A 12,992-nucleotide genomic window follows, 5' to 3' on the forward strand; every position below is an offset into this window, starting at 1 on the left:
TATTGGTAACGAAATATGAAAATAGGAGAGTTACTATACACTTGCTAGTTCCATACACTGTTCATAGATAGCCTTACTCACGCTCTTCCTACACGTTTCATCAAACTACTAAAACTATACCCCACCAGTCCTCCCCACCAATTATACACCCTATGCAGTTATTCACTGAAATTACTATTCTACAGTATGTACACATACTGTTATCAGTAACTCACAATCACATTGTAGACAACTCTATGTAAACACATATAAAATACTAGAATATGATATAATATGATATGTTCTAGGGTGCATGAAGATGTATAATGGCCGGTATGTTACAGATAAACAAACTTTAATGCGATAGGCATCACTATGACATCATAAAAAAAAATTCTGGCCAGAATATCATAGAGTTATGACGTGCATACGCAGCAATGTATTGAGATGCTGATAATAGCGCAGGATGTGGGCTGCGAGTAGTGAATTAAAGCAGTTCAAGAAAAAAAGTCACATAAAAATGAAGTGCAGATATGTAATTTATATCTATGCAAAAGTAGGTTCATCCAGTGGATAATGCAAAGTATATGAAGATAATTGAGAATGGTTCAAAAATGTATAGTTCCATACATAGCTCATATCCCTGAGGAAGCCCATACTCTTGAGGGGCGAAACCGGTTGGATTAACGTTATATTTTTCAACTTTCAACACCAACTTTGGCAGCATTCCATACTCAACACCAGGAGTTGCAACAATCATTAAATCATTGCCCACATACACAACACGGCTTCATCACCAGCCGGCAAACACCGAGGTCAAACTGCGCATGCGCAGTCTTGGAAACTAGACGTCTCCGAAGGGAGCCATGAGCGAGCAGCACCACCCGCATTGGGGGAGGGAAGGAGTGCCTGGACTATAGGAGAGGAACGTCACTATTCTACAAGCAACATCTTTTCATAAACGTGAATTATTGGGAATATTTCCCACAACAACATCTGGGCAAGTTTGACTTTAGCAGTCTATGTATGGAACTATACATTATTAAACCATTCTCAATTATCTTCATATCTTTTGTATCCACCACTGGACGGACCTACTTTTGCATAGATATAGATTCCATATCTGCACTTCATTTTTATGTGACTATTTCTTCTTGAACTGCTTTAATTCCCTACTCGCAGCCCACATCCTGCGGTATTACCAGCATCTCAATACATTACTGCTTATGCATGTCATAACTCTATGATATTCTGGCCAGAATTTGTATTTATGATGTCACAGTGATACCGATCACATTTAAGTTTATTTACCTGTAACATACCTGCCATTATACATCTTCATACACCCTAGACACAGGATCATTCATTATCATCTAATTGTTTTATGTTCAGACATTTAGCAACTTGAGGCCAATTTGGTACCAATACAACCACATTTGTATACATAATTGTTATTTAGAAAAACAAAGTTTCCATTATTCAAATAAAAAAAATCTTGTTTTGTTTGTGTGGTTCCAGCACCTGAAATAAGAATGTTTGAACAGGACATTACTTTGTGAGGCTCTTCTTAGGGTTTCTACATACAAGAGATGCATTATTCCGAACTTACTTAGTAATATCAAGCCCATGTTCTATTTTTCTATGATAATTTGGTCATTGAGGGCACTGCACCATATATGTCCATGGATAATGCTTAATGAGCTTCACACTCAAAGGAGGAAAATTCACGATTAATAAACCGCTAACCTAAAACACAAATACGACCCAATATGAAAAAAAATATTATATTAACAAATCTTTGTGAACTGTACAACATGTTAGGCCTTCTACATTAAGAATACGTAATGCATTGGCTTATACAGGACCTCCTGTTTTAACCTTCTACCATTTCATCCACGTCTATATATCATCAGTATTTTATTTTTTGCTGTCCTGGGTCAGGACACAAAACTATTCCATGGATACCATGTTACCCAATACAGAGAGCCCAACAGAGGTGTGCCGTGTCCAAGGGCAGAGACAAATAAACTGACTGATCCTATAAAGGTAGAGAACAGAAAAATCTATGTATTAGAAAAACTGCAGAATAGCATGCACAAAACAATACATAACAGTTATCTTACGATGAACAAACCCTTTAGCCCATCTGACTTTGCAAGTTGTGTTATCTACTTCACTACAAGCTATTGTGCTTTAATTATCCATTCCTTGATGGGAAGTCAAAGGTAAGCAGTAAGGCTTACCTGAGAATCAAAGCCTTGCTTTAATTATCTCTAGTTCTGAATATGCTTACATATGTTTAAAAGACCAATAAACTACAAAAATGAAAATTTCAGATATTACCTTGGAGGTGACATTCAGTGCTGTAGGGTGAGAGAACATATAAATTAAATTGAATTATTAACTAAAGTTTGTTTTATTTATAATAATAAGTATTACTGGGTTAAACACCAAAACAGCCCCTTTTTATATTGACAAATATATATATATTGTACCAAAAAAACACCTTTTAAGACACAGTGCAAGTCTGCCAAGCTGTCAGTCACAGTCTGCCTGCTTTGTAAGAGAAGTACCTCCTTCCTCACATAGCATACTGGTGAAGAGGAGTGAAACAGAGTGTGATGGGCATATTTTGGGAAGTGAAATAAAAACTTCAGTTTATTTACAGTATATATCTCTGTGAGACACAGCTTTTGATATAGATTAGTGGCTTTACTTGCCATTTAAGGGAAGGTACAAATATAAAAAATGTTGATCCAAAGCAAACTTACTATAGGAATAGTAATATATATATATTATATATATATATATACATATACATATATATATATACATATACATATACATATACACATATATATATATACACATATACAAACACATACATACATACATACACACACTTCTGTTTTACACAGCACTGGGAAAAAAAAATTTTTTCTTTTCTTAGCGGACAAGCCGGAGAATAAAAGGAAATTTTCGCTGACAGCAGGAGAACCCTAAGTGTTCAGAAGGGATAAAATGCAAATTAACCATTTCCTGAAGAGCGCTGCATTGCAGGCACCAACACTGCATGCAGTCTGCCGTACAGTACAAGAACCGGCTGTATTGTTACCGGCCTCTGCAGCAGAATGGGCAGAGATCACAAGCCCCTGCTAGGTGTTAGACACTTAGTAGTAGTACCCTGGCTAGGCAGATCTCAGTGTATATCTACATCTGTCCCAGAGCAAACATGGATATGTTGTGTAATGTATACCATAGGAGAGAATGGGAAGTAGGTCACTACACAGAGAAACTCAGCTGCATCCACTTAGAGATTCCTAGCCCCACCTTGTAGCAGCATCTCTAAACCATATTTTGTTAATCTAACAAAGCTGGAGGCCGCACAACTGTTGTTTGATGGTCAATGGGTTTCATCGAATTGCATCACGGAAGGACTTTCACAAGGGCTAATATTAGTGCAGACATCACTTTCATAAGACGCAACCAAAACAAAAGACTCCTTGTGATTTCAGAGTAACCAGTCACCACGACAGAAACGCTCATCCTCGCAGAATCAGTTAGATTTGCCAGTATTTTTTAGAGCAACCACACAGGGACATTTAACACTCAATCAAGTCATACAGCTAGTTTGAGACAATTGGTGTATGACAATCTACTCTGCAATGAAAATCAAAGACGCCGCAAGTTCTATTAGCAAAAAATGACACATTCCCATTCAACATCCACTATGTGTCCTGCCAATAACGGTGTAATAACTGAAGTCCAGGCATTTCTGAACACCAATGTTTAAACCTCTAGCAGGACAGAAACTATATTAAACAATCGGGATGCTACATGGTGAACAGACTTCTCATATATAATCCAAGTACAGACAATATAATTCTGGGGCTCCCGTAATGCATTCAGCCAAGTGATCTGGCGATGTAAACATCTAACACAACGTAGAATGAATCATCGCTCTTCTAAATATGCTTCAAACACAACTCCTACAGGCAATATATTATCATTTTTCACATTACTTCTAAGGATCGTAAGTTAGCCCTAGGCTGTAAGAGAAGCCCTTCCTGGTTTTATACACACACACACCGAGGACCTTTTCAACTAGTGAAGCGAATGTTATACTATACTTCTATCTTGGTCAAGATGTTTGGAAAGTTCAGTGCTGCACGAGATGTACCAAGGGCAAAACAAAGTCTAACAAAAATACACAATACAAATGTTTTTCTAAGCTACAAAAGTTGTACTACTGAACAATCAAAACTGTGTGCAGCTCCATTTGTTCACTAATGAACTGTATATCTCTTCTTATGCTGTTAAAATGGGTATTTGCTTGAATGCAGCTTATCCAGAATTGTGATCACATTTATACTAAAGGCCGATACACATTGGCATTATGCAAACACACTTGTTAAACATACGCAAGCACTTCCGCTTGTCCTTTCAGGGTATTTTTAAGGCTGCATCAATAAGTACTGGTACACTCAGCTGAATGAGCATTCCCATACATTACAAAAAGTGCAGGCAGCATTCAAAATAACACAAAGCTTGTCTGAACGCCTATAAGTAGCTTCTCATTGACTTGCATTCATTTTTGGACTTGATGCTTTACTGTGCGTATAAGACACCTTAAATGTGTTGAATGCCTAAAAAAAGCCTGTGTGTAGGAGGCCAGTCTGTGCATATCCAAAAAAATAATCCACACAAGGGCAACTTCTGGTGCTTGTGCCGAGAGACATTATCAATGTCCTATTTCGGCACATATATCCGGATCCCTTGTAGCATTATTGGGGTTATTAATGATGTTGGAAGAAGACTGTACATGCTAATAGCAGTCATCTTTCTACTGCATTTACCAGCATGGCTGATTATTATCGGAAATTACGACGCACACGTTGCAGTCTTGATATCACAGCATGTGTGACCGGCAAAAGTCATATTAGATGTCAAATACAAGGCATCACATCGGAATTATTGAGCCAAGATTACAAAACCATCAACAGTTTGTTGTTAAGACGATGGTACATGTAAGGGCTATAAACAGAGGAAGTAACCATTTATGTATTATCATTTATTTATTTATTAAACACAACCATATTACTCAGCTTTTTATACAGCACTTTTAATCACTCACATCAGTCCAGGGAACTAATGGTCTAAAGTCCCTATAAAATAAAATTAGGCACACAGACTAGGGTCCATTTAGTCAGCAGCCAATTAAGCTACCAGTATATTTTTGGACTGTGGGAGGTAACCCTTGCGAACATGGGGAGAACCTACAAACACCACACAGACAGGGTCCTGGTCCTAATAAAACTCCTGAACTGTGAGACAGCAATGCTAACCACTGTGCCACTCATTTACATCTCTAACATTTGCTTTTAATGACTGAAATGTGAAACAGCCATCTGAATGTCACAGTAATAAACTAGCAGATTCTTAAATAACTTTAGATCACAATATGGTTACATTCGACTACAAATGAGGGCATCACTTTATGCATGAAAGGTATCCTATTGGAAAGTGTGTGAGGCTTGGGTAGTTTAAATGCACAGCGTAGATCAGCCATGTCAAACTCAACACCCCAATTGGGCCAAATAATCAAAGTCTAATATTGTGTGGGCCAGAAGAAAAAGGAAGTCTCATATGTAATTTTGTCACCCCATTTCGTCACACTGTGCCCTCAATTATGCTGCTTCTGCTGCCCCCTATTTCACATTGTGCCCTCCACTATGCTGCTTCTGCTGCCCCTTATTTCACACTTTGTCCTCCATTATGCTGCACAACCTTTCTGAGAATAAATTCCCTCCTAATCACTTTATTGGTTCCCCATCAGTTTCAGAATTCAGTTCGAGGTCCTTACCCTCACTTGAAGCCCTTACCAACACTTCCTCCCCTTACATCTCTGGCCTTGTTTTGAGGTACATACCTACCCAGCCACTCCGCTCTGCCTCTGACCTCTGACCTCCGCCTCAGTTCACCTCTTATTACCTCCTCCCATGCTCGCCTCCAAGACTTCTGCCACCCTGCCCCTATTCTTTGGAACTCCCTACCCCGTCTCACTCGCCTCTCCCCCAGCATTCAGTCCTTCAAACAGTCACTCAAAACGCACCTTTTCAAGCTTGCCTATCCCCACCATTCTATCCATCACCTCACCGGCCATCTCCAATTTTTCCCAGTTGGTCCTGTCGTCTCTCACCCCCCCCCCCCCCCTTTTATATAATCTCTCGCAGGCAGGGTCCTCTCTACCTACTCTCTCATGTCTGTCTACTGTCTGACTCCCTTGTACATCCTGTCACGTCTTTTACTGCACTCTGTGCGAGTCCCCATAGCATTACTCACACTAATCCGTATTACCTCATCTATTCATCATCATCACCATTAATTTATATAGCGCCACTAATTCCGCAGCGCTGTACAGAGAACTCATTCACATCAGTCCCTGCCCCATTGGAGCTTACAGTCTAAATGCCCTAACACACACACACACTAGGGTCAATTTTGTTAGCAGCCAATTAACCTGCCAGTATGTTTTTGGAGTGTGGGAGGAAACCCATGCAAACACGGGGAGAACATACAAACTCTATACAGATAAGGCCATTTTCAGAAATTTAACTCATGACCCCAGTGCTGTAAGGCAGAAGTGCTAACCACTAAGCCACCGTGCTGCCCCAATCTATTTGCTACTTGCTTCTGTATCCGGCGCTACGGAATCTGTGGCGCCTTATGAAAAAAATAATAATAATAATAATAATACATATTAGGTCATAACATAGGGTTATAAATAATTAACCCCCAGCGGTCTACAGTCATTATTAACAAATTACTAACTTTTCCATAGAGATCTAAAGCATGTACATTATAATGAAGGGGTCAGATATAATGTTTGTAGTAGTATTGTTCTCAGACTACAAAGATTTGCTAGGAACGGACATTAGACACACTCTTTGAAGGGTCTGAAAACCAGACACTTCTAAACCCTTTCCAGTTGAGAAAATCATGTTATCTGAATCATAAAGAACAGCACCTGGTATGTACAGCTGGTCTCCCAGATCTACACTAGCCAGGCCTCCGTCCACACAGCTCTTTAGATGTAACAGAATTGGTCACAGTAATATTTCTAGGACTGTAGGTGACTGATCCTTAGTTCAAGCATCATGTTAACAAATTACATTTAATCATCCTGAAGACATTTGCCCATAGATAATGTTTTGCTGCTTCATTCTCAATTGCTGAGATTTCCTGGTGAAGTTTTAAACAATGTCATAGGAAGTGCATCAATCCTGTGGTTGGGGCTTTTTGCATTTTCCTCCTTGGTAATGCAGAGCCACAAGAAAATGTCTTTGCTAATTATTCTGAGCTCTCATCTCAAAACACTTTGTAACCTAGAGCCTGATTCTTTAAGGATCTTAACTGGAGAAACTTCTTATTTCAGTGTCCTGGACAAAACCATGTTACAATGCATTCTTCCAACAAACATAAATAATTTTGCAGGCATGCCCAACCTTGACAGGAGTTGTTTCCAGCTGTATGTAACTGCTTATAGCTAACTGAATGCAAGATATTTACATAATAGCCAACATTTTAAATATCTTCCTGAGACACTTGCACGATAGATCTGGTACAATACTATATCCAAAATGACATGTTTACTAGACTTGATTATAGTGCAGATTTTGCATAAATACTATTAGATCACATCACTAAAAACCATGAATGAAGAATGGGTAGTGCTAGTAACGCCAATACACAGACTAAAAGGAACTGTGCAGTTAATAATAATGTAAACTTAGAAACATGTCAAAGTCAAATGTGGTTCTGCACTGGATAATAAAAACAGTTGGCAACTATGTATATTTTCCAATATCTGATATTTCAGATTCCCTAAAGGTCTACTGCTTTGTCCTTCAAGCAATATTAAAATCAGAAGCTTCTCTCATTTTTCTTTATGAAAACTCTACAACTGCAGTACACCAAATAAAGGCTACACGATTTTTATTTTTGCATTCCCTTTACAGCTTTCATACATAAAATATGGTACTTGTTAATTATACGGGAGACGTAACTCACCAGCACCATTTCTTCCATGTGAACCACTGATTCAACTCTTACACTGACTAGCTCAAGTCAGTGAATCACTTAGCCCCAGATTTTAAAAAACAGCGGCTTTGCAGACTGTAAGTCACAAGTTACACTTCGTGCCCATGTCCCTCCAAAAAGTCTATGACTGCAGCTAATAGCCCTAAAGAAAAAGCAATTGGCAGATGTTTCCAAATCTTTTGCTGCCTGGCCGACATGATAATTTCTTCACTAACTTGAGCCAGGAAGTGGGAGAATTAAAAACAGTGGTTCAAGTGGTAGAAGCTGCTCTAGTGAGTTATAGTGGTGTCTGTATAATTAACAAGTACCCACATGTTTAACAGCGCAGTCACTAGGTGTGCGATTACAGCAGTAGTAGGCAACGGGATGGAAGAGCATGCTGGGAGTTGATTTTGCACAATACCTGGAGAGCGACAGGTTGCTTTGGCATTACATGTTTAACCACACAATTATAATAATATAAGATGGCTAGGGTTAAGGCTAGCACGCATTGCAGAACTGGAGGCAGGTTTCCAAACCAAGTGAAACTTCATCCACAGTAAGACCCATCGATAATGCATTATGAGTATCTTTGTATAAAGGAGATCAAAATAAAGACACTTAACTTTCTGTCTAAATCCTGCTGCATTTTCCACAGGCTTGCTGTTTTAAATACATTTATAAAAACAGAACTGCTTGAATTAAGTAAAGGCTAACACTTTGGATGTAGTACTGTTGTAGTAATAAATATAAAAATGTAAAATGTATGACTACTGATTCTCCATTATGTCAGCCTTTTTTCATAACTGTTTGACGAAAAGGAAACATGAAACCGTTCTGCAGATGAAGATGCAGCAAAAAGATGTGTGTTTTACATCTAGCGTTCTTATAAATTCCTAGTAAAATCACAATCTTACACAAGCTCTATAAAAGCTTAAATGTACTAACAGTATATATCATTATATTTCTGTTAAACCTTCACTTTCCTGCAGTGCTCACAACACAATGTTTTCTCTTGACCATGTCCCACACATTTCAAAGCAAATGTTTCACAATTTAAAACATAAACGTATACATTTCACACTTGCCGTTTTAATGGGATGATAAATAAAACAATAGAACCATATAACATCCCATCCTCTTTAAAAGAGTGTATAAGTCTAAGAAGCAGCGACTGCCACTGAGGATATGAAAAAGCACCACAACATCTTGTGTACAACTAACCCTCCATGTCTTTGTACTTTTGTTTTTTTATGACATGCCACTATTAAAACCAGATGTACCAATTCTGTCCCGTGCTTAGAAGCCAGAGTAAAATGCAGCAGCCCAAAGATGAATGAATGGTCTACACATCCTAATTATGATTCATACAGGGGAACTCTCCCACAGTAATGATAACTCTTCTAACAATGCAGCTACTTATAATTCATATTAAGTGACTTATAGGTAAACAGACTAAATCCTGTACTGCTATCAAATGCTGGCTTGCCTATGTTTCTTTACTGCCATTACATATATATTTTTAAAGACAGATACAATGCAATTATGTGTAGGTAGTTAAACGTACAACCTGTATATAATACACAGCAGTGTGAATATATAAAACACATATATACACAATGCATTATGTGTAGGTACTGTCATACATACAACGTGCATATAATACACAGAGGTGTGCATATATATATATATATATATATATATATATATATAAACACACACACAATGCATTGTGTGTAGGTACTGTCATACGTACAATCTGCATATAATAATAATTCACAGCAATGTGTGTGTGTGTGTGTGTGTATATATATATATATATATATATATATATATATATATACACACACAACACATATATACACACTGCATATGTAGGGTACTGTCAGACACACAAGTCTATGCACACATTCACGTGTCCCCTATTGGGTGTGATACATGGCACATACTGTACATATATAGGAGTGGCCCAAATACAGGACAAGCCGTTACCGTGCTGAGTAAAGATATTAAACCCGGTCTCAGGGTTGTTCCTCCCGGTGGCTTCCCTCCTTCGGCCCCCGGCTCCTGTTCCGACAGCCCCGGGGTGGTTGCTGAGTTTGGTTCCGGTTGTCCGGCTCCCTCTGTGCGGTGGTGGTCCGCCAGGTGTCTCCCCTCCAACGCGGCCTACCTGCTGGCCCATCCCCGGCCTCTCGTTAGCTGCTTCTCCGCCGCTGCAGCCGACGCCACAGGGATGGCCCGAGGCAAGCCGGTTACATCCCTTCCGCGGCCAATAGGTTTATATCCTAGCCTTCCCAGGCAGTGTCACCTAAGCCCTTCTCCGGCTCCGCCACCGGGCTTCCCTGAACGTTCACAGCCGGGCTGCGGCTCTTGGGTCCCGGATTCACGGGCTCTGGCTCCGCGCCTCCGCCGCAGCCCAGGCCGCCGCCATATTAACCAGCGAGAAGCGACAGCAGTCGGCCAGAGCGCCCCCTGTCACTAACAAGGAGGTTCAACAGCGCCCCCTGGCGAAGACGCCGCTGTGCCCTGGACAAAGATGGCAGCTGTGGTGTTTCTACCTGCTGTTACTACACTGTGACTTCACTGCAGCCTTCTTAAGCACATACAGTATCCTAACCCAGTGTGTGTTGTGTGTTATAGAATCATTTAGCTACTTATAATACAAAAACTGAAATGTTCTGCCATGAATGTTATAGTTTTGAAAGAAACGATGATCAGATGTCATTATCACGTGATCTCATAGATACCAGCAGCAATGCCCATAAGAGGACATGTTCCTGTTTAATATTGGCCAGCAGCCTCACAACACACAAGTGCAGTTTAGCTCTAGGTATTTAAAATGCAAGTAAAACAATTGGTAATAATGTAGCGTAGAGTAATCATACATTATCCCAACAACAGGATGATGTGAAAGACTTATTTACATTATTGGTGGTGTCTTAACAAAATATGAACTAACGCTGCAAGTAGTCTTTATTTAAAAAAAAAAAGAAAGATAAATTAAAAACTGTGATTACCTAATACAGGCACAGCCATTTAATCGCAGATACATATCAATTAGAAGTGCTGTATGGATGCAGTGCAATTATTTCATATGCATGCCAACTTGCCCACTCAAAATCAATCTTTCAAACACAGAGATAATAATTTTCCCACCTGACCATAAATGCCACCCTGCAAGCTCACTGCATAGGTGTGATCCTTGGCTCAAAACTATTCTTTGTTCCCCACATGGACTTTATATTTCATTCATGCTGCATAAAACCTAAAAAACATTTGTATAATATGCACATATCTTACACAAGACACTGCAAAAACTCTAATTCATGCATTCATCATCTCCCGCATTGACTATTGGAATTCCCTCCGTACTGGTCTTCCCCGAATCAAAATTTCACCCTTACAATCTGTAGACAGTGGCTAGATTGATTTTCCTTGCAAATTGTTCTTGCTCGCTAAGCCAATTTGTCATTCTCTACATTGTTTTTTTTTACCAAATCCAATATAAAATTCTTTTACTAACATACAAGGCCATCAACAAAACTGCACCTACATACATCTCCTCACTTGTCTCAAAATATCTCCCAACTCGACACCTCCATTCTGCACAATATCTGCGTCCAGTGTCGGACTGGGGCATGAAGGGCCCACCGGGGAATGCAACACTAGGGGCCCACCAAAGGGGGTGTGGTCAGCGATCATAGAGGCGGGACCAGACACTAGAGAGGGAGTGGTCAGCCCACGAAGGACAGCTAGCACCTTAGTGCAGTATATAAAGAATGCAGTGTGTGTATAAAGAATACACAGTCTTGACCTGCCCCTTAGATTGGGCAGAACAGTCACCAAAAATCAGGATTGTCCCACTAGACCAGGATTGGCTAACCTGTGGCACTCCAGGTGTTGTGAAACTACAAGCGTTGCCAATATATAGCAGCTTATTGCTGGAAGGGTATGCTGGGTTTCACAACACCTGGAGTACCACAGGTTAGCCAAGCCTGCACTAGACTCAGATCATTTGACAGACTGTCCTACCTGTTCTTGTGACTTTTACCACCTGTGGCTGCTGGTTTCTTTAGTTGCGGCTTGTCTGGATCCTGGAATGTTGAGGGCCCTATTTGGAAAAAATAATGGGTACATTTAGAAAATTCCAACCAGCCCCGGCATTAAATAAATAGGACCCACAATTAATACATAGGCCTTCCTCCAGCCCCAACATAAAATAGTATTCCCATTTAATAAATAACCCTGATACCCTCCCTCCAAACAGCGCCTGCAATAAATTAATAGCATTTACATTTAATACATCCATTTCCCACAACCATTCCCAGCATTAAATAATATTCACATTTAATAGATAGCACTCCTCCACACACTCAGCCCCACATTCAATTATAGACCCAAAACACCTTAGCATTAAATTAAAGGTCCCATCACCCCTTCCCTATAGTGTTTTCTGTGCAGCCCTCCTCCCTATAGTTTAGTATAGTCAGCCCCCCTATGCCACACAGGAGTGCCCCCAAACAATATTATGCCACACAGGAGTGCCATGTTATGCCACACAGTAGTACCAAAAATTCACAAATGCCACGCTATAGTGTCCCCAATTCAAATTATGCCTGCAATAGTGCCGCCCAATTCATATATATATATTATTTACTATAAAAAATCTCAATGTGCAGATTCGTGTAAGGTACTTGTAAATTTGCAAGTGAAACATATTGCATATTCTCTATTTGCATTTCGAGATGTTTATTTCAAAACTGAACCTTCTAGTACAGCAGATTTGTTAACCCAAGGCACAGGTTTATTATATGACAGTTTCTGAGTGTGTTTAATTCTCAATCTTTACATTTACATTTAAAAGTGCTGGTTACCTACGATAGGGGGTGCTTAATCGGTTTTTTTTTGCCAGGGTTGCAACAAATAATGCCTGT

At 39.6% G+C, this 12,992-nt stretch overlaps 1 protein-coding gene across 2 annotated transcripts in view; it reads right to left on the reverse strand.

Moving 5' to 3' along the window:
• Nucleotides 1-10,518, reverse strand: part of ABL2 (ABL proto-oncogene 2, non-receptor tyrosine kinase) — a 33,312-nt gene extending 22,794 nt beyond the window's left edge. For both annotated transcript variants that reach the window (XM_075182224.1, XM_075182223.1), the window contains exon 1: nucleotides 10,051-10,518. In XM_075182224.1, the coding sequence (XP_075038325.1) occupies nucleotides 10,051-10,240 (190 nt within the window). In that variant the 5' untranslated portion in view covers nucleotides 10,241-10,518. The remainder of the gene's footprint in view (nucleotides 1-10,050) is intronic.
• Nucleotides 10,519-12,992: the final 2,474 nt, after the last annotated feature.

Source organism: Mixophyes fleayi, chromosome 8 (assembly GCF_038048845.1).
Source record: "Mixophyes fleayi isolate aMixFle1 chromosome 8, aMixFle1.hap1, whole genome shotgun sequence".
NCBI classification, from domain to species: Eukaryota; Metazoa; Chordata; class Amphibia; order Anura; family Limnodynastidae; genus Mixophyes; species Mixophyes fleayi.